This window comes from Muntiacus reevesi, chromosome 1 (genome assembly GCF_963930625.1).
Source record: "Muntiacus reevesi chromosome 1, mMunRee1.1, whole genome shotgun sequence".
NCBI lineage: Eukaryota > Metazoa > Chordata > Mammalia > Artiodactyla > Cervidae > Muntiacus > Muntiacus reevesi.
This window is the reverse complement of record NC_089249.1, coordinates 20,028,546-20,053,656: the sequence shown is the minus strand read 5'-3', so window position 1 is coordinate 20,053,656 and position 25,111 is coordinate 20,028,546. Positions and strand designations below refer to the sequence as shown.

General features: G+C 48.6%; 1 protein-coding gene and 1 long non-coding RNA gene across 4 annotated transcripts in view; both read left to right on the top strand.

Moving 5' to 3' along the window:
* The window catches only part of LOC136170705 (uncharacterized), a 57,839-nt gene that overhangs the window by 24,660 nt on the left and 8,068 nt on the right, over positions 1-25,111 (top strand). The window lies entirely within an intron of this gene.
* Positions 10,703-24,651, top strand: LOC136170611 (apolipoprotein L3-like). Of its 3 annotated transcripts, none has more exons than XM_065938962.1 (6): positions 10,703-10,818; positions 15,667-15,765; positions 18,814-18,854; positions 19,037-19,144; positions 20,940-21,060; positions 23,722-24,651. In XM_065938962.1, exons 4-6 carry the CDS (start codon positions 19,114-19,116, stop codon positions 24,590-24,592), a joined length of 1,023 nt encoding a protein of 340 aa, XP_065795034.1. In that variant the 5' UTR covers positions 10,703-10,818; positions 15,667-15,765; positions 18,814-18,854; positions 19,037-19,113; the 3' UTR covers positions 24,593-24,651. The 3 variants fall into 3 exon arrangements, with proteins under 3 accessions (XP_065795034.1, XP_065795043.1, XP_065795050.1); XM_065938971.1 differs by having other exon boundaries at positions 15,667-15,769; XM_065938978.1 differs by lacking the exon at positions 18,814-18,854.

The following is a 25,111-nucleotide window of genomic DNA, read 5'->3' as shown; positions in this document are numbered from 1 at the left end:
TCCTCCTTCTTCTTTCTCCTTTTCTCCTTCTTCTCTTTCAAGCGGGACGTATTTAATGGGTGGTTTTCTCAGTCAAGGTCTTCCCAGGTGGCGCTTGTGGTAAAGAACCCACCTGCGAATGCAGGAGATATGAGAGACGTGAGTTCAATCCCTGGGTCGGGAAGATCCCCTGATGAAGGACAAGGCAAGCCACTCCAGCGCTCAGTCAAAAAGGAGCACACCCTTTCTTGGGTCTTCAAAGCAGCCTCACGGCAGTCTGGGTATGACTGCACTCTCTCCCCCCGAAGTCCGCAGCAGCAGTTAGGGAACAGGGAGCGAGAGGCTGGAGGGAGCTGGGCCCCACAGCCACGCTTGGCCCTGGATTACAGTATGGGGCGTTCTCCTCTGTTACTCTCTGATAGGCCGCTTCCTGGAAAGGCTGTTTCTGGGAAACAGGAGGACTCTGGAGAAGCCTGTCCCAGGCTTTGGAATGTCTGAATCAAGGGTAAGGCATGTATCAAATTTTAGATAAGTCCCATGCTTTTCCACAATTCTCTCTTCCTTTCCTCATGTAATAATATCATAGCTGGAGTAAGGAGACATGAGGAAATAAGGTGTTTCTGCCACCAGAAAGTACAGGGTTCCTATGAAAATTTTGCAAATCAAAATGGCATAGAGCATAGACAATCTAGGTCTCACATCACAGTTTATTGGCAGAGGCTAATCTTTTGGAAAGCAGGGGATGCCTAAGGAAATACACTCAGAAATCTGATAATACTGTCTGTCAGAAAGAGCTTTTCATCCAGACAGACCAGGAAAACAGATGGAATTACTGCACTGCAGGTAAAACAGGGATTGTGCTGTGTCTTTGAGAAACTGGTTGTTTCATGTCCCCATAAGGGGTCCCCACACCTCATATTTTAGCCAGGCTGTATCCAGGAGGGTAGGAGGTGCCCTGCCAGTCCTGGACAGGAGGAGTAGCAGAGAAGAGACAGGGTCCCACTCTTTGAGACCCCACGGACTGCATCCCACTGGTCTCCTCTGTCCGTGGGGGTTCGGCAAGCAAGAATACTGGAGTGGGTTACCATGATCCAAACCAGGGATCAAACCCAGGTCTCCTGCATTGCAGGTGGATTCTTTTCTGACTGAGCCCCAGGGAAGCCTAAATGGGTAACAGAGCTTAAGAATTTGTCCATTTGTGTTGAGAAAAAAATGACCACCAAAAGATTTAATAATACCTCTCTCTTAGGAAATTTATGTCTAGTGCTACCACCAGAGTTTCAAGAATTACAGCTTCAAGATAACCCCAGGAGCATAAACACAATACAAAGGGTTGGAGTTAACTGTTGGATATTTCATTTGAAATGCTAACTGGACAAATCTGTTTTTAAATACATTTTCTGTTAATTTTTTTCCTGACTCCTGTTTCTTGTTGGTTTAGCGGCCCTGTTGTCTCTCCCATCTCCATCTGGGTCATTTTTCCTTGAGAGCCTCATTTCCCTCTCTGGGACCTGTGAGATAGTTGGGTTTTCCTCCCATCAAGCAAGATGAAGGTACAAAGCTCTGAGAGAGTGGTGAAAATTAAACCCCATATCCAATTATACACACATGGAACTTTCTAGAAAAGAGTCTGAAGAAAATTAGAGATCAAAGCAGATGAAACAAGGACCTAATTGCTCTTGAGGAAGCATGTTCCCTGTCATTTAATTTGGGAATAATAAAATCTGACATAGAAAAAAAATACAAGCAAAGTTTTATATAAGAAGAGTGTTGCTTACACTATTGTTTACATAAAGAATTAGAAACAACCTAAAGTTTAACAGTCAGTAGAGGACAGTAGAGAGGACTTGGCCCCTTTTTTTGTTTGTTTGTTTTATGGAAGGATAATTGATTTACAATATTCTGTTAATTTTAGGTACACAGCAAAGTGATTCAGTTATACAGGTATCTATCTATTTATCTGGGCTTCCCAGGTGGCGCTAGTGATAAAGACTGTGTCTGCTAAGCAAGAGACACAGGTTTCATTCCTGGATACGGAAGAGTCCCTGGAGAAGGAAATGACACCCCACTCCAACATTCCTGTCTGGGAAATCCCATAGACAGTGGAGTCTGGCATGCTACAGTCCATGGGGATACAGAGAGTCACACACGACAGAACATCTGAGCATGTGTATATCTATATTCTATTTTATTCATTTCCATTATAGTTCATTACAAGATATTGAATACTGTTCCTATGCTACTACAGTAGGCAGGCCCTTGTTTATCTGGTGTGTATCTGTTAATCCCATCACCTAATTTATCTGTCCCCCCAAAGCTTTGGTAAAAATTTCCTTTTCTGTGTCTATGAGTCTGTTTCTATTCATTGGTTCACTTGTATTATTTTCTGGATTCCACATATAAGTTAATATCACATAGTTGTTTTTGTCTGACTTACTTCACTCAGGATAGTAATCTCTAGATCCATACATATTGTTACAGATAATATTATTTCATTATTCTTTATGGCTGAGTAGTATTCCATGGTATGTATACATGTACTACATTTGCTTTATTCATTAATCTGTCAACAGACATTTAGGTTAATATAATGTCTTGGCCCTTATGAATAGTACTGCTATGAACATCAGGATACATGTATCTTTTCAAATTAGAGCTTTAATTTTTTCTAGATGTATGCCCAGAAGCGGGATTGCTAAATCATACGGTAGCTCTATTTTTAGTTGTTTAAGAAAACTCCATGTAGTGTTCTATGGCGGCTGCACCAATTTACATTCCCACCAACAGTGGAGGAGGGTTCCCTTTTCTCCACAGCCTCAGAGCATTGTAGATGTAGAGGATGGCCCCTCTGATGCTGTAGGGGAGCTAACTTATTGTAGTTTGACTTGCACTTCTCTAATAATTAGTGATGTTGAGTATGTTTTCATGTACCTGTTGGCCATCTGTACATCTTCATGAAGGATTGTCTATGTAGATCTTCCAGAAGTGACTTCTTTTTATTTATTTATTTATTTATTTATTTTTGGTGATTTCAAGTATGCCCTTCTTTCAAGAGGAGTTCTATGACTTAAGATTGTTTGAAAATTCAATACTTGGATGATAATTAGTATTCTTCCAACTTATACAAACTAAAATATCTAATATCAATTTTATTAACTATAAATCAGGGGTATCTGATTTATACCCACCACCAATGGGTATCTGAAAATATCATTTTGTTAGCATATTGATGAAGTGCTTACCCCAAATGAATAGCTTAACTTCTTTTTTCCTTTATTTTTTTTAGTTAGAGGCTAATTACATTACAATATTGTAGTGGTTTTTGCCATACTTTGACATGAATCTGCCATGGATTTACATGTGTTCCCCATCCTGAACCCCCTCCCACCTCCCCCCCATCCCATCCTTCTGGGTCTTCCCAGTGCACCAACCCTGAGCACTTGTCTCATGCATCCAACCTGGACTGGCCATCTGTTTCACACTTGATAATATACATGTTTCGATGTTGTTCTCTCAGATCAGCCCACTCTCGTCGTCTAATAGAGTCGAAAAGTCTGTTCTATATATCTGTGTCTCTTTTTCTGTCTTGCCTATAGGGTTATTGTTACCATCTTTCTAAATTGCATAGGTATGAGATAGTATACTGTATTGCTGTTTACCTTTCTGGCTTACTGCACTCTTCATAGTGGGCTCCAGTTTCATCCATCTCATTAAAACTGATTCAAATGTATTCTTTTTAATGGCTGAGTAATATCCCATTGTATATTTGTACCATAGCTTCCTCATCCACTCGTCTGCTGATGGGCGTCTAGGTTGCTTCCATGTCCTGGCTTTTATAAACAGTGACTCTTGATGACAAGGATGGTGATGATGCTGGTGAGAGCAGTGGTGATGACAACACAGTGGATGGAACAGGTGACAAGTCGCCAGGTGCTCTTGGGTCCAGAGTGACTGAGAGACTGCTGACGTTTCCATGAAAATCCAAATGTGGAGTAGGAACAGAGGTTGATTAAAAAAGAAAGAGAGAAAGAAGGATGAAACAAGGAGGCAGAAACAGGCCAAGGAACTTTGCGGTGTGTGAGGAGATGAAACAGCCTGGGGCCAACAGACACGACTCTCTGACCCTCGCTGTCTTCTTCAGCTGGGGGTGAGGCTGGAGAAGATATTTCAGGTTGCTCTGGTTCTCTTCACCTTGTGTTCTCTACACTCTGGTTCAATAAATATGAGCTGATTCACTGAGGCTGCCTTGCGTTGACTGATGGGTTTACCTGGGCTCCAGATGCCTGACCTTCTTCCCCAAGAGCCTGTCTCCCAGGATCTCTGGGACCACTTCCTCCATGGCTCCTCCTGCCTGCCTGTTGGGCTCCCATCCAATCATTTCCCTCAGACCCTGGAGCCCTGCAGTCCTTGGGGGGCGCACAGGGGAGCCCATGTCATCTACTTAGGCTGAGCATGGGGATAATCCTCTTCCAGCCCTGGGGACAAGGATGGACACGGGCACCCAAGGGTGATTGAGAACAGAGGGCTTGTGTGCAGTGTGAGAGAGGGTCAGCGATAAACAGAGGGGCAGAAAGAGACAGCACACACCTCACCCAGGCTGCCTTCATGAATCCACAGGACTCCTGCAGGAACATCCAGAACAGTCTTTTTGTGTTGACCTTGGGGCACTGCCCTGCCTCACCTGTCTATTCCCCACATGGGACTAGAATGACTCTTTGGAATATTGGCCTTAGCCCTGCCTTCTTCCCCTCCTGCACGGCGGCCCATGACTCTGAGCACAGACGCTCAAAGCCTCCCTGCAGCCTAGCCTGCTGGAACCTCCGGTTCACGCAAGGGCAGAACTGGATGCCAGGCTCACTCCATCCCCGGGAGCAGGACTGAGAGGCTGGGGAAAGTGGGCAGGAAGGAGGGAAAGTCCATCCAAGGCCATGTTCTGATCTGGTCACCCATCTGGGATTGCACATGCCTGGACCTTCTGAGGAGCCTTCATGGGATGACTCAGGCTCCTCCTCTCCAGGGAGGAGAGGGGAGCATCTGGGTGTTGCTCTCACGCCCACGGGCCTGCTCCACGGGGCGCCGACTCTCTGTGTTTCCATGTGTGGAGCATGTGAGCACCACACAGGCTGCCACGCCTGGAGCCCAGGGCAGGAAGCCAGAGACCCGGGACCTGGAAATGATCCCAGGACGCCTCCAAAGTTCCTCCCCACGTGCTGCAGCACCTTATCCCCACTTTTGTCCAAACCTTCCTCGGAAGACTTCCCTCAGTGCCTCTGGCTCCCCCACAGCCCTGTTTCCTGAGGCTCCAACCGCTCCTCTCATTCCTTCTTGAAGACGTCAGCAGTCATGGTCATCACCTGCCTGACCTTCAGAAATGTGAGTTCATTCCTTCATCAGTTCTTCCTCAGTTCCTGGAGAATTCCCATCCTGCATAGCCTTTTCTGGGCAGGTTTCAGGCACCGGATACAGAGCCACTCAGTGTCCCCCCCATCGCCCCGGAGCCCCTAGAGCTGGACCCCATTGAGCTCACTGTGCGGCTGATGCAACTCCATGGTGACGCGTGTCAGGTGAGAGCCCTGTGGTTGAGAGCACAGAGACTGAGTCTGGCTGAGTGAGCGCAGAAGAGCGTGCGCTGGGAGGGAAGAAGCCCAGGTCAGAGAACAGAAAGACGTCCCCAACGTGCACAGCTCAGGGAGGACAGGAAGCAGGACAGGTCCCCCTCCAGGATCCCACAGTCTGGCCCCTGAGGTCCCGTGAGCAGGGGCTTAGGGCCAAACACCTGGAATCTCAGTGTCAAGGTCCCAGGAGACAGAATAACTTGGGCCTGGGTACTGTATCCTTGGACTAATAGTTCAGGCTGAAGGATAAGAAAGATGAATGAGTAACAGGGACCCAAACACTGGGGGAAAGTCTCAGGTAGAGAGGCTCCAGATTTAGTGCTTCTTGGAAACACACTTACCGTCTTCCCAGACAAACGGGAATGACTCTCCTCACGCTGTTTTGGGTCCAACCACCCAACACACGACAGTAAGTGCACCGCCCACTTCCCCAGCTGGACAGAGACATGAATCATAGGCACCTGCTGCATCTTGCAGTGATGTCAGGGGTGAAGGGCCCCAGTTCAATGCTAGTGTATCTCCTGCTCCATTTGGCTCCTTTCTCAGTATTCTGCATGTATATCATATATGTGCAGGCAACAAGGAGGCAACAACGTTAGAGACCCCGGCCTCCAGGAAAATTACTCCCCTGATACCAGTCATCACTGGGATCCCCCTATCTGTTCCTCTTTGCTGCGGGGAAATTCACCCCTGCGGATCCTGGGTGGGCCCATCGCTGCTCAGCACCGACACGTGAGTCCTCATCAGGTCCTCACTGCCCCTCTGAGAGCAGGCGATATCACCCCAATGGAGAGCAGGAGGAAGCTGGGCCCAGGGACCAAGGGAGTGGCTGAGGCCCCTGCCTGGGAAGGGCCATCCTGGGTGAGCCCTCTGGGTGCCTTGAGCCTCCCCCCTGATCCATGTTGGGTTGATTGGTCGGGAGAAGGCAGGGTGTCCTGTTCCAGGAGGAAGTGAAGCAAGCCTGTGGTGTTTCTGTAGCTCAGCTCATCCTGGCCCGGGGGCAGTGTACCCACCCCCCAGGAGCCCAGACCTTGCAGCTGTCAGTCCCCACCTGCTGTCCTGTCCCTCGTGGCGAGACGGGCAGGGAGGTGTGCTGTACCCATGCGCCCACCCCCCAGGGCCTGCGCGCCTCCGGGCGGAGCCTCTGCTGACAGTGTCATGTGTCTCTCATGCCCCGGTGCTGGGCATCTTTAAGATCCTGCGCCAATCTCTCAACAATGTCTGAAACATCATATTAACTTGTTCTTTTCCAAAGGGTGCTGTCCTAGACCTCACACTGGTGATCATCGCTGAATCTGGTCAGAGCCCTCCCTCCAAATATAGGGGCATTGTTTTTGAAAGACAGCAGACGTGCTATGACCAACCATTCTTTAACCTGATACTTAAAGAAGCTATATATTTCATTATGAAAACACAACAACTAACAGTTCAGATTCAGGAAATGGGGTAAAATCTAGAAATGTAAAATAATTCCCCCAGTAAGATTACTGGACAGCTCCCTACAGTGCAGCTATGTTTTTTGAAGCAAACCTCAAAAATCTTGTCATTTCTTCTGTACATACTTTAGTTCATCCCTATATTTTAAAAATGTCTTTGCCTGGTGGCCAGACCCTAAAGAATCTGCCCTCAACGAGGGAGACCCGAGTTCATATCCCTGGGTTGGGAAGACTTCCTGGAGAAGGGAATGGCAACCGACTCCAGTATTCTTGCCTGGAGAACATCATGGACAGAGGAGTCAGGGAAGCTACAGTCCATGGCTTCACGAAGACTTGAACACAACTGAATGATTAACACGTTGCAAATGTCTAAGTTTTCTCTGCCCATATTGTTGGAAGTTTAGGCTCTTGCAACTTCCTTCATTTTAAATAACATTGCAGTGAACATATTTGTGTATGAAGTTTTCTCCTCATCTTTGAGGCTGTTTTTCTGGGGGTGGGCCCTGCAGATGACATCGTTGGGGTAAAGGGAATAAGCGCTTCAAGGCTCCCTCTGTTTGACCCGAGGCCCCGACACAACCACCCATCCTGTTTGTCCCTGCAAGCTGACTTTGCCACCGAGGCCTTGGCCACGGCCACCTATGAGCACTTGTTCCTCTGGCTGGTCCTATGCATCAAAGGCTCTGGACAAGACCAAGAACCAGGGCATCTATTTCATCAGGATCGTGGACATAGCTGGCTTCAAAATCTTTGACATGAGCTTCTCTCCATGGAACCCCTTCCCTCCTCCCAAGCCTCTGGGGCTGTCTTTTCCAGACATCCCTGGATACCTGTGGGTGAGGGTTTGGGAATTGTAGGGAGTGTGGGACAGCCCCCTGGGTGAGGGCCACACCTGTAGGTACTGTTGGCTTTGTTACTGCCAAAGTCATGGCCAGCAAGTGGCAGAGCTGACTTCACACCACCTGGCACACAACCTCCATTGGCTGGATCCCAGGGCTTGGACCTAATTGAACAGGGGTGTCCTGAGCCTGTGGAGGTCCTGGCTTACACGAAAGCTGGTTCCTCTCGGCAAATTGTGTTGCCTGCACAGAGTGTCTAACAGTTGGTTACACTGGGATGCTGGGTTACACCTAGTCTGGACCCAGCCTCCTTTTAAATTACAGCTATAGATGAGAGACTCGTCCTGTCATAAGGCTGCTCCCAAGCCACTTGCAGACCTTGTGCGCCATCTGCACCTGGTCCCACTTTCTTGGCTTCCCCTGCTTCACTCCTTAGGTTCCTAAGTATGTCGAAGCCCCTTTTGACTTTAAACTACCTGTTTAAAGAAACACTTTCTCTAATTACCTAGAGTAATGCTACCGAAGCCCCGATGTCCACCGCCACCTTTGTTAGAAATGCATGAGGACAGAGATGCCAGCAGGTAAGATCCCTTCAGGGCCCAGGTTCTGTGTTTCTCTACAAGTCTGACTCCTTACCTGGATCTTGCTGGCCCCCACCTGCCCCCTTCCTGGCGTTCCTCCACCCCACTTTCCCTGCACCAGGAGATGTCTGTCCGCAGAGCATTAAGACCTATCCAGGTCCTTGGCCTTTCTCTAGGACCCCGTAGTGGCTGGGGTGGCATGTGGTCAGCGGCCAGCTCTCCTCTTCTAGATCAAGGCCCTGAAGCTCAAGAGCAACCTGTATCTCATTGGACAGAGCAAGGTCCTCTTTGGGAGCCGTGCTAGCCCACCTGGAGGAGGAGCGGGACCTGAAGATCACAGACGCCATCATCTGCTTCCAGGCCTGATGCAGGGGCTACCCGCCTGGGAAGTGAGTCCCGGGACGCCCACCACTGGCTCTGGACCCCAGCCGTCCTGTGGTGGAGGCACTGAGAAAGGGGGGCCTGGGCACCCTCACGCAGGCAGGTGTACCCCAGGGAGGCCACATGGCTTTTCCCGCCCCACTGCTTCCTGGGTTTCTGCCGGAGGCTTAAAGTGAGCAGGCGGGAGGGGTGACTGTGCTCAGATCTTCCCTGCAGGAAAAACGCCTGCCTCCCGCTGTTCCTCCCTGTGTCCCTTCTGTAGGGGTGACACCCAGAGCCGGCTGTCCCCAGAGGACCCCGAGCCCAGGGCGGAGGTGCCCTGGAATCCCAGTGGCTCCTGTGGTGGTGGGGCGAACTTGCGCAGGTCAGGGGGCTGGGCAGCTGCCCGTGTACCCCTGACTCCTCTGTGTCTGGGCTCTGGGGCGTCTGCCCTGGCCTGAGTCCTGAGCCCTGGGAACAGGGTGTCAAGTGAATGTTTGCAGGATGTGAGCTGCTGACACTCTCCCACCAAACACAAGTCCCTGAGTTGCTGGAACAAAGCGCCCACCTGTCCCCTCCTTTCAGCTCCCTTACCTGCAAAACACAGCAGATACATAACAGTTGGCTTTAAGACCAAATTATGGTTGGCTCTCCTCATGGATAACCTCTGTCACTCCCTCAATCCTGGATGGTGGGGACCATAATGGCCCAGGGACACTTCCTGGGTTGAAGCAGCCCTGAGGGAAGGGCAGGTGGGCCTCTATGGGCCATCCAGGTCCACTGCAGTCACTTCTGCTTGAGGCAACCCGAGAAGTTCACCAGCAGTCCAGCTGCAGGACTCTCAGACTTGGGAACTTGATTCTCCATTTCTTCATCTGTGAAACGAAGCCCACTCCTACAGCTGGTGTGAGAGTTCAACAGGAAAGGCGTGGACGGGGCGAGCCCAGCGCCGGGCACACGATCAGCCCCCCGTTCACAGAGGCTCTTTGCTCAGGAGCCAAACAAGGGGCAGGGCCAGCTCTCCATTGTAGACATCTCTGAGGCGCCAGGGCACTGGTTTTCTGAAAAAGTCCTCCATTTGTAGAGAAGAAAATCTGTTGTCAGCTGGAGATAAGCCGAGGTAGAAAAGGGCAGCGTGCTCTCAGCCCTTCCCATGAACTTCTGCATCCACGTAATGGCAGTGACCCCCAAGGCCGGCCCTCCTCATGTGGGCTAAAGGCACTAGTTCCGTCCCTGCCAGCAGAGCTAAGTCTAGAGGGGTCTGATCAGAAGGGATGGGGAAGGGCATGGATAGAGTTGCAGAGGGATGGCCTTAAGCCCTTCATCCAGGTACCCTGGGAGCAGAACAGCAAATCATGTGTCTACAGGTGAGGTCATGGAGGGCTTCTAGAGGAGGTGACGCCAGATTTGGGCTTTGCAGAAAGCATTTCTCCCAGTTGGATGCAGCAGGTATCCTTGGCAGAAGAAGCCAGAAGTGTGAGCAAATCCTAGAAGCCACCTGACGTGGCCCTCAGCAGCAGAGAATGACAGGTATGCACTGAGCAACTGGTCTGCTCTAGGACTGCACCGCATGCTGGAGGCACAAAGGTGAATGAGGCAGGCAGGCTGGCGAGTGTGGGGTTGGAGGGGTGAGAAGATGGAAATGGGTGGGCAGTGATTTGCCGAGGGACTCATGGCGTCTTGGGGACTGGTCTTCCTTCATGGAGCCTGAGATGGAGTGGACTGTGTCAAGAAGGTTGTGGAATGTCAGGACTGGGTTTCTTTCTCTAAGGGGGTCAGCTGGAGGTGGAAATAGTCCCAGGGCGGGGCCTGGTGGGCCGGGTGTTTGTTTGACTTGAACCACTCAGAAGTGAGAGCTTTGCTTTCAGTTTTGCTTCCCAGAGTATATCTGGGCCCAGAGGGTGTATGTGGTCATTGCAGAAATGCACAGCTGGTGGCTGAATCTGCACAGATGTGAAAAACTGGATCTTGCTCACACTCGGACAGAGGAAGTTTCCTGAGTAAGCAGGTGGGTAAGACCACGCCCATCCCATCTTCCCATCCTCAGGACTACTGTCTGAAGAAAGGATAATTGTCACTAGTTGACAGAAGGGAACTGGAAGCTCCAAGAGGTGAGCTCATGGCCACGGCAGCAGGTGAAGCAGGGGCAGAGCCTGGAGGTGGAGGCAGGTGTGTCTGAGGGCTTCCTCCCAGCCGAGGGCCCCTGAACAGAGCAGAGGGAGGGCGGCACCCATCCTGGTGGGCTCAGCTCAGGATGTGGACCCCCGAGACGTGAGCAGTGAGCCCAGGGGGAAGGTGGGCGTTGGGTGTTGTCAGTACTTTGGGAAACTGGAGGAAGCAGAGCAGATGGAGGAGGACAGGGGAGTCAGAGCCTCCCATCCTATGACCTGGCCACCTTGAAGCTGCCCCCAGGGTACTAGGCTGGTGCTGATGGGGAAAGGGGATTTTTTTCAGTTACAAGGAATCAGGGTTTGTTGAAAAAACCTGCCTCTGAGTGGAGGCTCAGTGCCAGGCCCTGGGGGAGACTGCGGCCTGGAGAGAGACATGAAACCAAGAGGGGAGTCGAAGGGCGTTGGCTTCCTGTGTTTGCCGGGCCCTCTGCTCAGGATGTGGGTGATGGGAGGTCCTGTGGGGAAGATGGCCCTGCTGGAAGAAGTGAGAAGGGCTCACTGCACAAGCTCCACATGCAAACCCGGTGTGGCAATATTAAGATAGAATGCCACACTCTACAGACATCAGTATAACAGGAGGGGCATGAGCTTAGATCTATGTTTTTTACCGGCAGAGACAACCCTAGAAACGTTGGGTTATTAAAACCACGTTCCTGGAGAAGGTGAGGGTGGGATGTTTCGAGAGAACAGCATTGAAACATGTATATTATCTAGGGTGAAACAGATCACCAGCCCAGGTTGGATACATGAGACAAGTGCTTGGGCCTGGTGCACTGGGAAGACCCAGAGGGATGGAGTGGGGAGGGAGGTGGGAGGGGGGATCGGGATGGGGAATACATGTAAATCCATGACTGATTCATGTCAATGTATGACAAAAACCACTACAATATTGTAAAGTAATTCGCCTCCAACTAATAAAAATAAATGAAAAAAAAAAAAAAACCCACATTCGCACCCCTCCCTCGTACCCATGTCCAAAGGCCTGGTCTTGGCCTCCTCTCTGCCCACAGAGAGCTGTGTGACCCTGGGCAAACTACCTCCTGGGGAATTGATTGTTCTATTCTCTTACTAAGGTTTTAAAAGCTGATTTCCATTGTCCCTGTGGGTGCAGATGTTTTTTCTGACCTGGTTTACAGGATCGTTGGCAATTATAATTTCCAAGAGTCCATTAGGTCAGAATTTCCTTTACATCTTGTGGAATGTGTGTATTTAGAACGGTTTCCTCAAATCAGTGTTACTGTTAATGCCTCCTTCAGTCCTTCAGTTTTTTCTCTCTGGTTTACACTGGATCCTTTTGAATGATTGACTGATTAGGACCTTTAGTTTCTTCTCCACCACTTCTCCATTCTCTTCCTCTTTCTCCCCCTTCTATTCTCCCTCTCTTTTTAACTTTCATAGGGACCTGGGATTGTGCTGTGTCATCGAGAAGTTGCTGGTTTCATGTCCCCAGAAAGTGTCCCAGCCCTCATATTTTGGCCAGGCTGTGCCCAGGAGGGCGGAGGGTGCCCAGAGAGCCTGGACAGGAGGACCAGCAGAGAACAGACAGGGCCCCTGATAATGTGGGTAGGGTTCTCAGACCTGGAGGAACTGAGCAAAAAGAGAACCATGATCAGGAATGTGTGACCTTCAAGAGGAGCTGGAGAGGAACTGGGGGAATGTGGCAGAGGGAGGCTTGGAGCTGGGCCTCCAGGGTCAAGTAACCTGTCACATAGTGAGGCCAGTGGGGAAACACGTTTCATGGGCAGGGGCAGCCTGTGCCAAGTGAGTTGTCAGTCTCCTGCAGCAGGCCCTGTGGAGACAGAGAGTATGAGGAAGACAGGAGCTGGGGTAGTCGGGAGGGTCTGGGTGCTGGGCTAGGGACTTTCTTAACACCCCTTTCCCTTCCCAGGGAGCATGGCTGCAGGCACATGAGGGAGATGGTTGGGGAGAATCTGTCTGCCTATGAGGAGGGGAGGGATGCATGACTGGTCATGCAGCTGGGCAGGGACAGGCTTCTCCGGGGTCCTCCCCTCTCCCACCAACAGTCCTTCCAGAAAGGGACCAATCAGAGGCTAACAGAGGAGGAAGCCCTGCATAGGAATCCAGCTGAGGAAGCACTGACCAAGTCCACACCCAGCTGAGGCCCCAGACAAGGGTCAGACCAGGCCAAGAATGGGAGGGAAGGACAGAAGGATGAGTCAAGTGTTCAATGCATTTACAATTGTTTGTCGTCACCCAGGAGTCGGCCCTTCTGCCCGAGCCCACCTCTCTCTTTCTGACTTGACTCTCTTCTCATGTTTAATGATTTCAATAGGCTGATCTGGCTCCTGGGGTCCTGCAGCTTCTCAAGGCAGAGAAGGAGGCAGGGGGCCAGCCAGCTCTCCTCTCCCATCCTCTTGTAGGAGGGCCGGCCTTTGTGAATTCTCTCCCATCCAAATGACAATGCTGCCAGCCTCTCCCACCAGGCACCCTCCCTAAGACAAGCTGATGGTAACTCTTCCCGAGGGAGAGCTGTGGGCATCGCAGAGGAAAGGGTAGAAAGAAAGATTCTAGGAGTGGAGCTTAGGTAAGGGGATTTGGGGGGAGCTCTAAGGAAATGGGGTTGCTCTAGATTGGGTGCTGCAGAGAATGGGGGGCAGCACTACCATGGGGTCTCAGTAACTCCATCAGTGGAGAGGGGAGACCAGAGCGAGGATAAGGTGTAATGGGTAAAGAAGGAACAGTCGTGTTTTTCAGCCAAGGGAGGGGGCGAGGTGTGGGTGAGGACGCAGTGATGGGTGTTTGCTGGCTCCTCACTCCTGCTCTCAGGGTGACCCTGTGTGAGGCTGGAGTTCTGTGAGAGCCTTTACATCCAACAGGAGAAGAGCATCGCCCTGGTGTGACACCAGGTCAGCCTCGGGATGTCAGGGGTTCTTTCTTTCTCAATCCTTTATAAACATTCATGTAAATAAACAGAAAGGAATATACCCATAGGCATCAAGACTCCTCTTATTATTAAATTCAATTAACACAGAATATTTCCATCACATTCACTCTTCTTTGCACCATAGAAACTAAAGAAAGGTACCCGCTCAGGTGTGTCCAGCTCTTCGCAGCCTCATGGCCTGCAGCCCTCCCAGCTCCTCTATCCATGGGTTTCCCAGCAAGAGTCCTGGAGTGGGCAACCATTTCTTCCTCCAGGGGATCCTCCCTTCCCAGGGATCGATCCCATATCTCTTCCATCTTGCGTCTCCTGCATAACCACTAGCATTCCTTTTAAAGCTTTTGTCTCTCTTTTTGACCACACTTTTCTAAAGTCCTCTCATTTGAATATTATCATGAACTCATATCCTTTCACACACTCAGCCTGTCTCAATGAAACATATTCATAGCAATCATTATCTTTTATTATTTTTATTATTTGTGGATGCCCCCTTATGACCACTTCTCTGATCACCTTCAAGAGCATCGTGCCTTTGCAAGAGCAGAGATGTCGGCCCGTGGGATTCACCTCCCCGGTAAGGGGTCTTCCTTCCTTTGAGGAGATGGAAGCCCAAGGGTTCACATGTCAGTGGGAAAGATGCTGCTGGACAATATCTGTTTACAGCTCACTCATGCATTTCAGCCAAGTATGTTCACTCTCATTATTCTGGTTTAGCTCTGTTTTCATGCCTACTTTACTAGAGAACCACGTTATACTTTTGGGCTCCAAAATCATTGCAGATGTTGATTGCAGCCTTGAAATTAAAGGATGTTTATTCCTTGGAAGGAAAGTTATGACCAACCTAGACAGCATATTAAAAAGCAGAGACATTACTTTGCCAACAGAGGTCTGTCTAGTCAATGCTATGGTTTTTCCAGAGGTTTTGTATGGATGTGAGAGTTGGACTGTGAAGAAAACTGAGCACTGAAAAATTGATGCTTTTGAACTGTGGTGTTGGAGAAGACTCTTGAGAGTCCCTTGGACTGCAAGGAGATCCAACCAGTCCATCCTAAAGGAGATCAGTCCTGGGTGTTCATTGGAAGGACTGACACTGAAGGTGAAACTCCAAAACTTTGGCCACCTCATGTGAAGAGTTGACTCATTGGAAAAGACCCTGATGCTGGGAGGGATTGGGGGCGGGAGGAGAAGGGGACGACAGAGGACGAGATGGCTGGATGGTATCACCGACTTGATGGACATGAGTTTGAGTAAACTCTGGGAGTTGGTGATGGACAGGGAGGCCTTGCGTGCTATGATTCATGGGGTCTCGAAGAGTCAAACACAACAGAGTGACTGAACTGGCTGAATGAGTTTCATCAACACAAACATGTCTCCTACATTGACAGTTGTCACAGCAGGAGCCACACACTTCTTGTTGGCATTTAATTCAGCTGCTTCCATCAACTTTAAGGTGGTGGCACTAGAAATCAGACCAATCTTGTGAGTTATTGACTACTATAAAGTGACTTCTGCTATCTTAGAGTTAATACAATCTAGTCCTAAGGGCGTAAGGTTAAAACAGATCAATTTGTGCACAGGGTTCTGCTCTTTTCTTCCAAGGAAAAGCTTCTTCTTTGGATAGTTAATCAATCTCTTTAAATGATATTGCTGCTTTGGGAGGTGGAATAGTGTGAGAATGTATGCACAGGTGACAGGAGCCTGGATTTGGATTCTGGCTCTAGACTAGCTATGTGCCTTGAGTAAATTACTTAACCTCTCTGAGTGTAAGTTTCCTTTCTTATAGGATCATTGTGAGAACTAAAAGGAAGTGAATTCATACCAAGCAATTGGGAAGGTGCCTGGTGCAAAGTGGGAAGTCATCAACCACAATCGCTAATAAGTAGTAGGTATTGCATTTTGCTTGTTCTTGACTTAAATTTGATAGTATTTGTTTGCTTCTTATTAAGAAAAATAAGGATTTCATTTCTTTTTATACTTTCTATTATACCCGTCCCCTTCTTCTTTTTTTTTTTTTTCCTTCTTCTCCTCATATTATTATTCCACTAATTGTATATCCTCTGTTAGGAAGCTTTGTACTTGTAAGCACTTTACTTACATCTTTGTTTCTTATGCTCTCGACTCGACCTACTATTTCTTGATTCGCAGCTTTGTAAACTGAGATATTAATCCTCCTCCTCCCTTCAGTGCTTTGGCTCCCAACTTCTAGAAGTGTATTTCGAATTTTAAATTAACAAGTACATTTATTTCACATATTTAAATACTCTGTTTCATTTTAAAAGATAAATATTATTTTATAATGACATTAAATGAAATATAACTAAGATTGCTGAATCACTATATTATACACTTGAGAGTTATATCATATTATATATGTTAATATTACTTCAGTTTTGAAACAGTCTCCCAGGGACTTGGACATAGATAGATTTACTTTAGACTTTCTTTTAAAAAATCAAACAAAAGAGTTTACATTTTTTGTGATATTGTAATACATTTTTTAAGAGCTAACTTGCACCATATAGCTGCACATGCTTCTCAGCAGTTCAGTTCAGTTCAGTGTAGCCGGTCAGTCGTGTCCTGCTCTTTGCGACCCCATGAACTGCAGCACAGCAGGAATCCCTGTCCATAACCAACTCCCAGAGCCTACCCAAACTCATGTCCATTGAGTCGGTGCTGCCATCCAACCATCTCATCCTCTGTCATCCCCATCTCCTCCTGCACTTTAGTTTTTCCTGATATTTCTCACTGTCCTCATCTTCACCCCTTGCACCGTTTCTCTTCAACATTTCCTCCATTTCTCTCCAACTGTGCCTCATGGGATACCAAGCCCCCTATCCCCACACTCTGGACTTCTTATCCCATTCTGGACTGGTTTCTCTCTAGATCTGCTGGGCACCCAGCTGGAATCCTTGAATTCCCTTCCCACTGGGTTGATGTTCCTGATTCCTGGATCCCATGTCTGTCTCTCTCATGGGTATCCTTTACCTTCCTCCATAATTAAACAGAGACGTAATCTAATTTTTTTTCCCGCATCTCATTCTCAAGTAACCTTCTAAAAGTCTGGTGAAGAGTGAAGGCTGCTGTGAATATGGGATGGGATGTGGGGCTGGTGAGCTTGTCCCCTGCTCTCCCCCTGGCCTCCCTCTCATCTTGCTCCCTCTCTGGGGCTCTGCCCAGCAGACCATTCTTCTCTCCTGTGAACATGCTCCCTGTTTCTCTCCCTCTACTGCACTCCTCTTTATTCAGCTATCACTTCTCCATCCAGTGAGTCTTCAAATATTTGTTAAAGACTCTGGTCTTCTGTTGCTCCCATGCTTGTTTTTATTAGCAGCAGAGGGAGGAGAGGCACGCTATGGGTTCTTGACCCAGTGAGTGGGGTCAAACCAGTGTACCAAGGGCAAGACTTCTGAACTTAGGTAAGTCAGGTAACACCTATGTCAGCTTCCTTATTTGTAAATGAGGATACAATGGTACACATCTAAAAAGCTAACGGAATGACATATGAGGTACCATTGGTAAAGTTTCAGAGCCGATACCAATGCAGAGCAACGATCACAAACACAAGTTGCTCTTATCAGTGAAAGTGAAAGTTGGTCAGTCATGTCCGACTCTTTGTGATCACTTTGATTACACAGTCCATGGAATTCTCCAGGCCAGAATACTGGAGTGGGTATCTGTCCCCTTCTAGAAGGGATCTTCCCAACCCAGGGATCGAACCCACGTCTCCTGAATTGCAGGTGGATTCTTTACCCACTGAGCCACAAGGGAAGCCCAGGTGAAGTTGTTTCCACTTGATTGTGAACCGGGGACCTTTGGCGTGTTAGGTGAATGTGATAACCACTATACTACAGAAACCACGCAGTCTTATTAGTAGATGTTGGTACTATACCAATATATACCTTTACCATCATTTCAGTCAAGTCTCAGGAGGAGTGGTTGACAGATGCTCTTTGGCTTTCTTAAATACAGTAGCTACACATCATCAACACTTGCTTTCCTCCCTCATCTCCCATTGCAAGATAATCACATGCAGACCCAAAATAAATTGTTTAATGATAAAGATATGACCTATTCTTAAAGAAAGACCACGGAGAATGGGTATATCTGAAAGGATAGACACCCTCATATATTAAAAGTGTGAACATAAATTGCTATAATTTTTTGCAAAACATTGTGGCTCTAAGTATGGAAATATTTAGGTGTTGATGCCATCTGATCTTAATTCTACTTCTAGATATAGCTTAAGGATACAGTCTCAGATGTAGATGAAGTTATATACAAGGAGAATATTCTTTGCACTATTATTTACATAAAGGATTAGAAACTACATCAAGTCCAATAATCAGGAGGGGAAAACAAGGAGGACAGAACACCTGCAGGTGTTCTCAGTCACTGAGAGCAGGGAGACAGGAATTGGGGCAGGGCTGGTGGGACTCGAGGCCCTTGTGGGAAAAAAGGCTCTTGCACAAGCAAGGAGGACCTTGACTCTGGGAGTTGTATCACCAGGAACTTTATCAAGGAGAGACTTGAGCACAGGGAGCTCATCATTTTGGGATGAAAAGAGTCATTTACCAATTAACATATATCCACAAATAAATATTTTTGTATATTATAGGCAGTAGAGCATAGTCATCACAAATGTGTGATTATCATCAGTAAGACTCGGGTTCCAGTCCAGACTCTGGCACCAGCGTGAAAACTTGAACTGAGCTAAGTTTACATGACTTTCAGGAGCCAGCATGTCAAAGACACTGGATCAATACTATCATTAATATTAGTCATTACCAATTTGGAAACACAGGTGTCCCAACCTCACTTCATTTCCAGAGTATCACCTCCTATCTGTTCTTCTACTCTCTGGTTTGATTGTTCCTGTAACTTCACAGATGGCTGTCTCCTGTCTGAGTATCTTCTCCTTTTGCCCCAACAGGAGAGCAGGACTCTGACTTGGCTTGGAAGGGGCTGCAGGAGGTGAGTGACTTTGCTGAACTATCATCCAGCAGAGCCGAGGAGACAGAGAACCACACTGGGCTAAGTCCCTGGAGGACCTGGTGACTGACTGAGCAGAACCCACCAGAGAACTTGGCCCTCACTGCTCCCTGAAGCCACTGCACCCTCACAGTGGAGCTCACAGTCTGTTTTCTCTTCCCCAGGGGTGAGGTCACACCTCCTTCCAGCCTGACGCAGACAAGGAGCTGATGGGAGGTCTCTGAGAGCCCCTGCTGCCAACATGAGCTCAGAAAACTTGAAACACTGCTCAGGTAGTCAGCTGCCTCTTCTCTGGAAGGTTCCTACTGGTGACCCAGAATTGAGGGTGGTATTTCCAGGCTGAGTTAAAGTCCAGAGGAATCAAGAACCATGAAGAGAATGGATAAGCATCCTTGAGCTTCCAAGAGAGACCAGGAGATTCCCCTCATCCCAGGGTCCCCCCACAGACTCCTTCCCGACCCACTCCTCATGATCCATGACCAAGGTGCTGACTTCCTGCCTCTCCCAGCACCCAGCAAGTGACTCAGAACAGAGGCCGGGAGAGAACATGTGGAGCATGGACAGCAGATGGGTGTCCCCAAGGCCAGGCAGGCCTGGGAGAGGAGGGCCTCCAGCATCACTGGAGGTTCTCCTGCTCTCTGCCTTGGCTCAAACCTCCTGCTGCTCCCACACCCTGGGGCGTCACCACAGAAGCTGTTTCCTCCGGCTCTTGCCCAGCCCCCTGCCCAGCTGCTCTGCAAGGGTCAGTGGACCCTGCACTGAATCCTAGTCTGGCCTTTGCCGCCTCCTACTTGCAGGGGAGGGGTGATGGGGATCACACTGGCTCTACATCTCCTCCACCTGTTTGATCCCCTCCCCTGCCCATCCTAGAGTCTGTGGTCAGAAGCAGGAATCCTCTCACATGGTAGTTTTACTCAATGGCATGTGGTCCTAAAGTCTTTTTTAAAATTAGGTAACATGAGTTTGTAATGTTTTCTAAGTTTCGTGTCTACAACATTATATTTCTACTTCTATATATGCTACTGCATGCTCACCACCAAAACTGAGTTGCAAAGAACCCACATTGTGTACTATAGAGTGGAATGAACAAATCACAGGAGTTTTAAATGTAAGGAGGATTCAAAGTCATGTCCAAGAAATGTCTGACAATTGACCTTGGATTCAACCTCAGAGCTTTCAGCTCTGTGGCCTTTGGCTGTCCATACTCCTGTCTGAGTTTCATGATCTTCTTCTGTGAAATAAGAAGAATGCCTCTTTGTGTGGATTTACCAAGAAACACATTTTATATCAAGTCCCAGCCCACACGCATATATATAGCCTGGCCACCAATATCTTACCTACAATTTCATAACCTCCAGATCTCTGAAATCACACAGGGATTTTGATAATCATTGGGAGTAGTCTTACCCTGCAATGATCTCAGGCTATTTATAGTCATTACATTCTTTATCCCATTTTACATGAGTATTCAATTGCTTCACTGCCCAAACATGGAAGCATTCATTCATAGGGTGCTGCCAGTCTATTCTGGAAGTGGTAACTAACAGATCACACTTGCTCTTTCTTCTCTTTGTGTGTGTGTGTGTTCAGTTGTTCAGTCATGTCCAACACTTTGCAACCACATGGACTGTAGCCTGGCAGCCTCTCTATCCATGGGATTCTCCAAACAAGAATAATGGAGTGGCTTGTCATGCCCTCTTTCAAGGGATCTTCCTGGCTCAGGGATCAAACCTGCATCTCTTAGATCTCCCACATTGGCGGGCAGGTTCTTTCCCACTAGAACACCCTGGGAATACACCTATGACCTCAATTTACCTGGGAATCCCATGTAGGACCTCATTTCACCTAACCTCCTTACAAGCCCTATCTTAAAAAATGTCACCCGGGGACTAACTCTTCAACACAAATTGGGGGTGGCGGGACAGTCCATCCATAACCCTGGTGACCTCACCAAGAGCACCCCAGGTGACTGCTGCTCAGCAAGATGAATTTTAACTACTTTATACTCAATAACGTTTATGTTCCACCACAAATTCTTCTAATCTTATTCCCTTTTCTTTCATCTAGATATTGAGATCTTTTTTGAGGAGGTTGTTGAATGTCTCTGGGACATACTGGGCAGAAAGGAACTGCTCCTCCTGCTGAATGAATTCCTGGAGAGAATTAAGACTGAGGCCAGTTTGTCCAGGTAACCTGCCCACGTGCACCAGGAAGGTCACCCACATCCCCCAGTACCAGGCTAGCTTCCTCCTGGCAGGCACACCTCCTCCAGGCAGGACCCGATTGTTGGGGTCAAGGGTGTTCCTTCTCAAGATCCCATCAGGAATGCTTCCTCCATGTCATTTGCTGAGCGTGAATGATCCTGGGCTGAGAAGAGCTGAAACCTGCAAGGAAGGCGCAGGTTATGTGACCTTGGACAAATTACTGAGCTACTGTCTGCTTTAGTTTCTTCATCTTTTCATTTTTATTGTGAGGACACTGAGATCATGGATGTAAAGTGCTTCCCATAATGACAAAGTAAGGAATCAGTCAATATTAACACTTGAAAAACTTATTGGGATGAGACAGGCCCAAGGGTCTTCTTTCTGGTGATGAGAACCAAGCAGAATGTTCTTTGGGACAAGTTAGAAAATCCTGACACCATCATCTGTGTCCCTGGCTTCTGCCTACAGTCTCTCTATTCCCCATGTTAGGAACTGTACCAACTCTGCAGGATCCTGCTTGCTAGATCCTGCAGACCTAGGCTAGAGAGGAACTGGAGGAGCTGGTGGTATCCTGGATCTAGCCCTGCCCAACTCCTGTGCCTTACAGGGCTTAAGACTTTGAATATCAGATCTGTCCTGTGTCCAATGGGAAGAGCAATTCAGTCTGATGGATTATGGTGATGGCCTCAGAGTGAACTGCAGGGTCAGAGGTGGGGAACCAAGAGCAATCATCTTGACCAAAGGACCAGGGAGACCTGCACCAGGGTCAGACCCAGGGGTCAGGGTGAAGCAGAGGGTCCTTGTTGGAGGACTGTGAGGTAGACTTGGGCAGCAGGACCAGGACTAGAGTGAGGAGAGTGGGCCTTAAGGACACAGAACCAAAGGGACTGTGACCCTAGCAGAGGTCCTCTTAATAGAGGGTGGGACATTTCTTCCCTCTCTGATGGGATCCCCTCATGCTGGGCTAGAGGGCCCTGGGTGACCCTGTCTGCACACCCTGCCTTGGACCTGGGTTCTCATTCCATCTGGGACCCTCTTTTAGTCTACGTGGAGTCCCCCTGACAGTGGGAAGGCCGTGTGGCTCAGGGAGCCCTCCAGAGTCACAATGAGTGGCTGCGACTGTGTGTCATTTGAGGGATTCTGAGGAGCCTCACACATCCCCAAACAAGAGGAAATGCTTCCTCCACCAGCTGTGCAAGTGCCGGTCTCCTCAGGCTCAGGCGTTCAAGGATATTTCCTCAAGGCCCTTGTATCTTTAGAGGTTCCACAAAGTTGCACATGGCCTGGGCTGCAGGCAGGTGAAGCTGTCGCCAGGTAAATTGTGAGTTAGGTTGGTGACCCCTGAGCCATTGAGGGTGCTGGGTGACGTTTCAGTGAGGTGAGCTGGAGAGTCCAAGGGAAACCAGGACTCATAGCACATCTCCTGCTTCCCTGTCAACTGGGGTAGTGGGTAGACCCCGTGACCTTCTGCTGAGAAGGTCAAGGGCACAATGCTTAGAAGACAGCAGATGGCAGACCAAATGATTATAAGGTGCCTTCGAGCTCGGACTTTTGGGGTTTAAAAAATTCTAAATCATAGAGACAGCCAATCTGCAAAGTGTAAGGGCACAGTGCCCAGGACTGGCCTTACTTTGACTTCAGTGGCAAATTTAGGGGATCCCCAAAACAACTCTCAGGTTCAAGAATTCCCTATAGAATGGACAGGACTCACTGAAAGCTTCATGATCCCAGCTACAGTTTACTACAGGGAAGGAGAAAAGTTCCTACCAGTCACAGGGCAGAGTCTGGGCAGGTTTCACAGACGAAGCTCCCATTGTCCTCAGGACACGTACTGACCTGGATTCGGTGTGTGACACGATGCACAGAGTACTGCCCATCAGGGACACTCACCTTGCTTAAAAGCCAGATTACCCTGACCTGTCATTTCCAGCCCCTCCTGGAGGTCAGACTCGTGCCATGGTGTCCAGCTCTCCCAGATGGCAGAACTGACACCATGAGACCCAGAGACCCTGGGTCACTCGTCACCTTGTCAGGCTGATCAGTGGCCAAAGGCCCAGGCAGGCAAGGACATGCCTATCAGCTGGAATTCTAGGGGCTTAGGGACCACTTCCCAGTAGCCAAGGGCAAAGAGCAGGGAGACTTCTCACTACACACTGAGGCCCTTGAATGAAGGTTTTCTCAACCAGTGCTACATGTCTTTGTTTATCTGTGGAGTTCCCACTCCAAAGACTCTTTCGAAGTGAGAGTGTTGACCCAACTGTGAGACATCTTTACCACATACCTTTTCTCTGGCTGAGCCATATGGCCTGGGGATCCTCATTCCCCAACCAGGGATTGAGTCAAGGCCAGCAGTGGGAGTGCAGAGTTGTAACCTCTGGACCACCTGGGATTTCTCTCAAATACCTCTCTTAAGTTGCCAGTATCCTAAGTTGACTTTTCTTTACCTATTCCAAATTTAGCTATGTCAAAATGGAGCATCTATAAAGTAGGAAACGTGTTTAATATTGAAAGAGAAAAATTTACATTTATAAAATTCTTTTCTAATTGATTGTAACATATCTGTATTTATGCATAATATATATTATGAAGTCAATTTTACAGACAAGCAAACTGCCTTTCTAACCTCTTGACCTTCATTATTACAGGAAAGACACCAAGGATCTACACAAATATCTGAAGGAATTGAACAGAGCCTTGGTTGAGGAGGACCAGGAAAGACTCACCAAAGAGCAGCTGGACAGGAGGAGGTTTCTGATTAAGTTTCCTCGGGTGAAACGGCAGCTGGAGGAGTTCATAGGCAAGTTCCACGCGCTCGCAGACAAGGTTGACAAGGTGCATAAGGGATGTACCATCTCCAACGTGGTGGGCTACAGCACCGGTGCTGTGTCTAGTATTCTGACTATTGTTGGCCTTGCTCTGGCACCCGTGACAGCGGGGGCCAGTGTGGTGCTCTTGGCCACTGGGATAGGGCTGGGAGCAGCAGCAGCTGTGACCGGTGTGTCCACCACTATCATCGAACATGTGAACAGGTCATCAGCAGAAACTGAAGCCAGTCACATGAAGTCAAGTGTTGTCAAGAAATGGAAGGTTCTCCTAGAGGTACTCAAGAGCAAACCCCACATTGTTGACACAGCAGAGAAAGTCACAGAAGCTGTGCAATGCATTGAAATGAACATCCATGCCATGGAGACAGGCAAAGCCAACCCTGAGTCTGCACCCAATGCACACATCTACATGAGCCCTGCGAGGATCTCAGTCCCAGCCATCCAGCACATAGAGGGAGGTTTCAAAGCCACAGCTTTAACAATAACCAAAGGAGCCCGGATTGCGGGCTTGGCCACTGCAGGGATCTTTCTTCTGGTGGATGTGGGCTTCCTGGTGAAGGAGTCAAAGCACTTGCACGATGGTGCCAAAACAGTAGCAGCTGAAAGCCTGAGGCAGCAGGCGTGGGAGTTGCAGAGGAAGTTGGAGGAGCTCACCCAGATCTATGAGAGTCTGCAGGAGGACCTGATTTAGCCATCCCCAGAGCAGTGTGGGGTCCAGGGACACGTGAGGGGCTAACGTGCAGAGGTACCTTGTTAGAGGGAAAGAGAGGGAGACCACATTAATGAAGCTGGGGGTTAGGAATTTGGCATTTCTGTGGTTGAGCACAGCAGGGAAGGGATGGATGTAGGTGATGGATGAGGAGAGAGAATGATGGGGCCTGAAGCCCAAATTAAGGGAGGAGGGGGCACTAGAGAATGAGAGGCGGGGAGAAGCGAGTTTTTTTTTCATACTAAGAACTTTTTACTTTGTGTTGGAGTATAGCCGATTAAAAATGTTGTGATAGTTTCTGGTGAACTGCAGAGCAACTCAGCCATACACACACATGCATCCATTTTCCCCCAAACTCCCCTCCCATCAGAAAGCACTTCCTTTGGACTAAAGATGACCCTGGAGGCAGAATAAAGGAAGTCAGGTGAACTAGCAATTAAAGGCCCGGTATAAAATGGCGTGAAAGTGGGATAAAGTCAGAGAGTTAGGATTGTTGGGATC

Coding starts and splice junctions, on each gene's coding strand:
- LOC136170611 (XM_065938978.1), top strand. CDS start 19,114: ATGAGCTCAGAAAACTTGAAACACTGCTCAG. Junction 19,145..20,939: donor AAACTTGAAACACTGCTCAG/GTAGTCAGCTGC, acceptor TCTTTCATCTAG/ATATTGAGATCTTTTTTGAG. Junction 21,061..23,721: donor ACTGAGGCCAGTTTGTCCAG/GTAACCTGCCCA, acceptor TCATTATTACAG/GAAAGACACCAAGGATCTAC.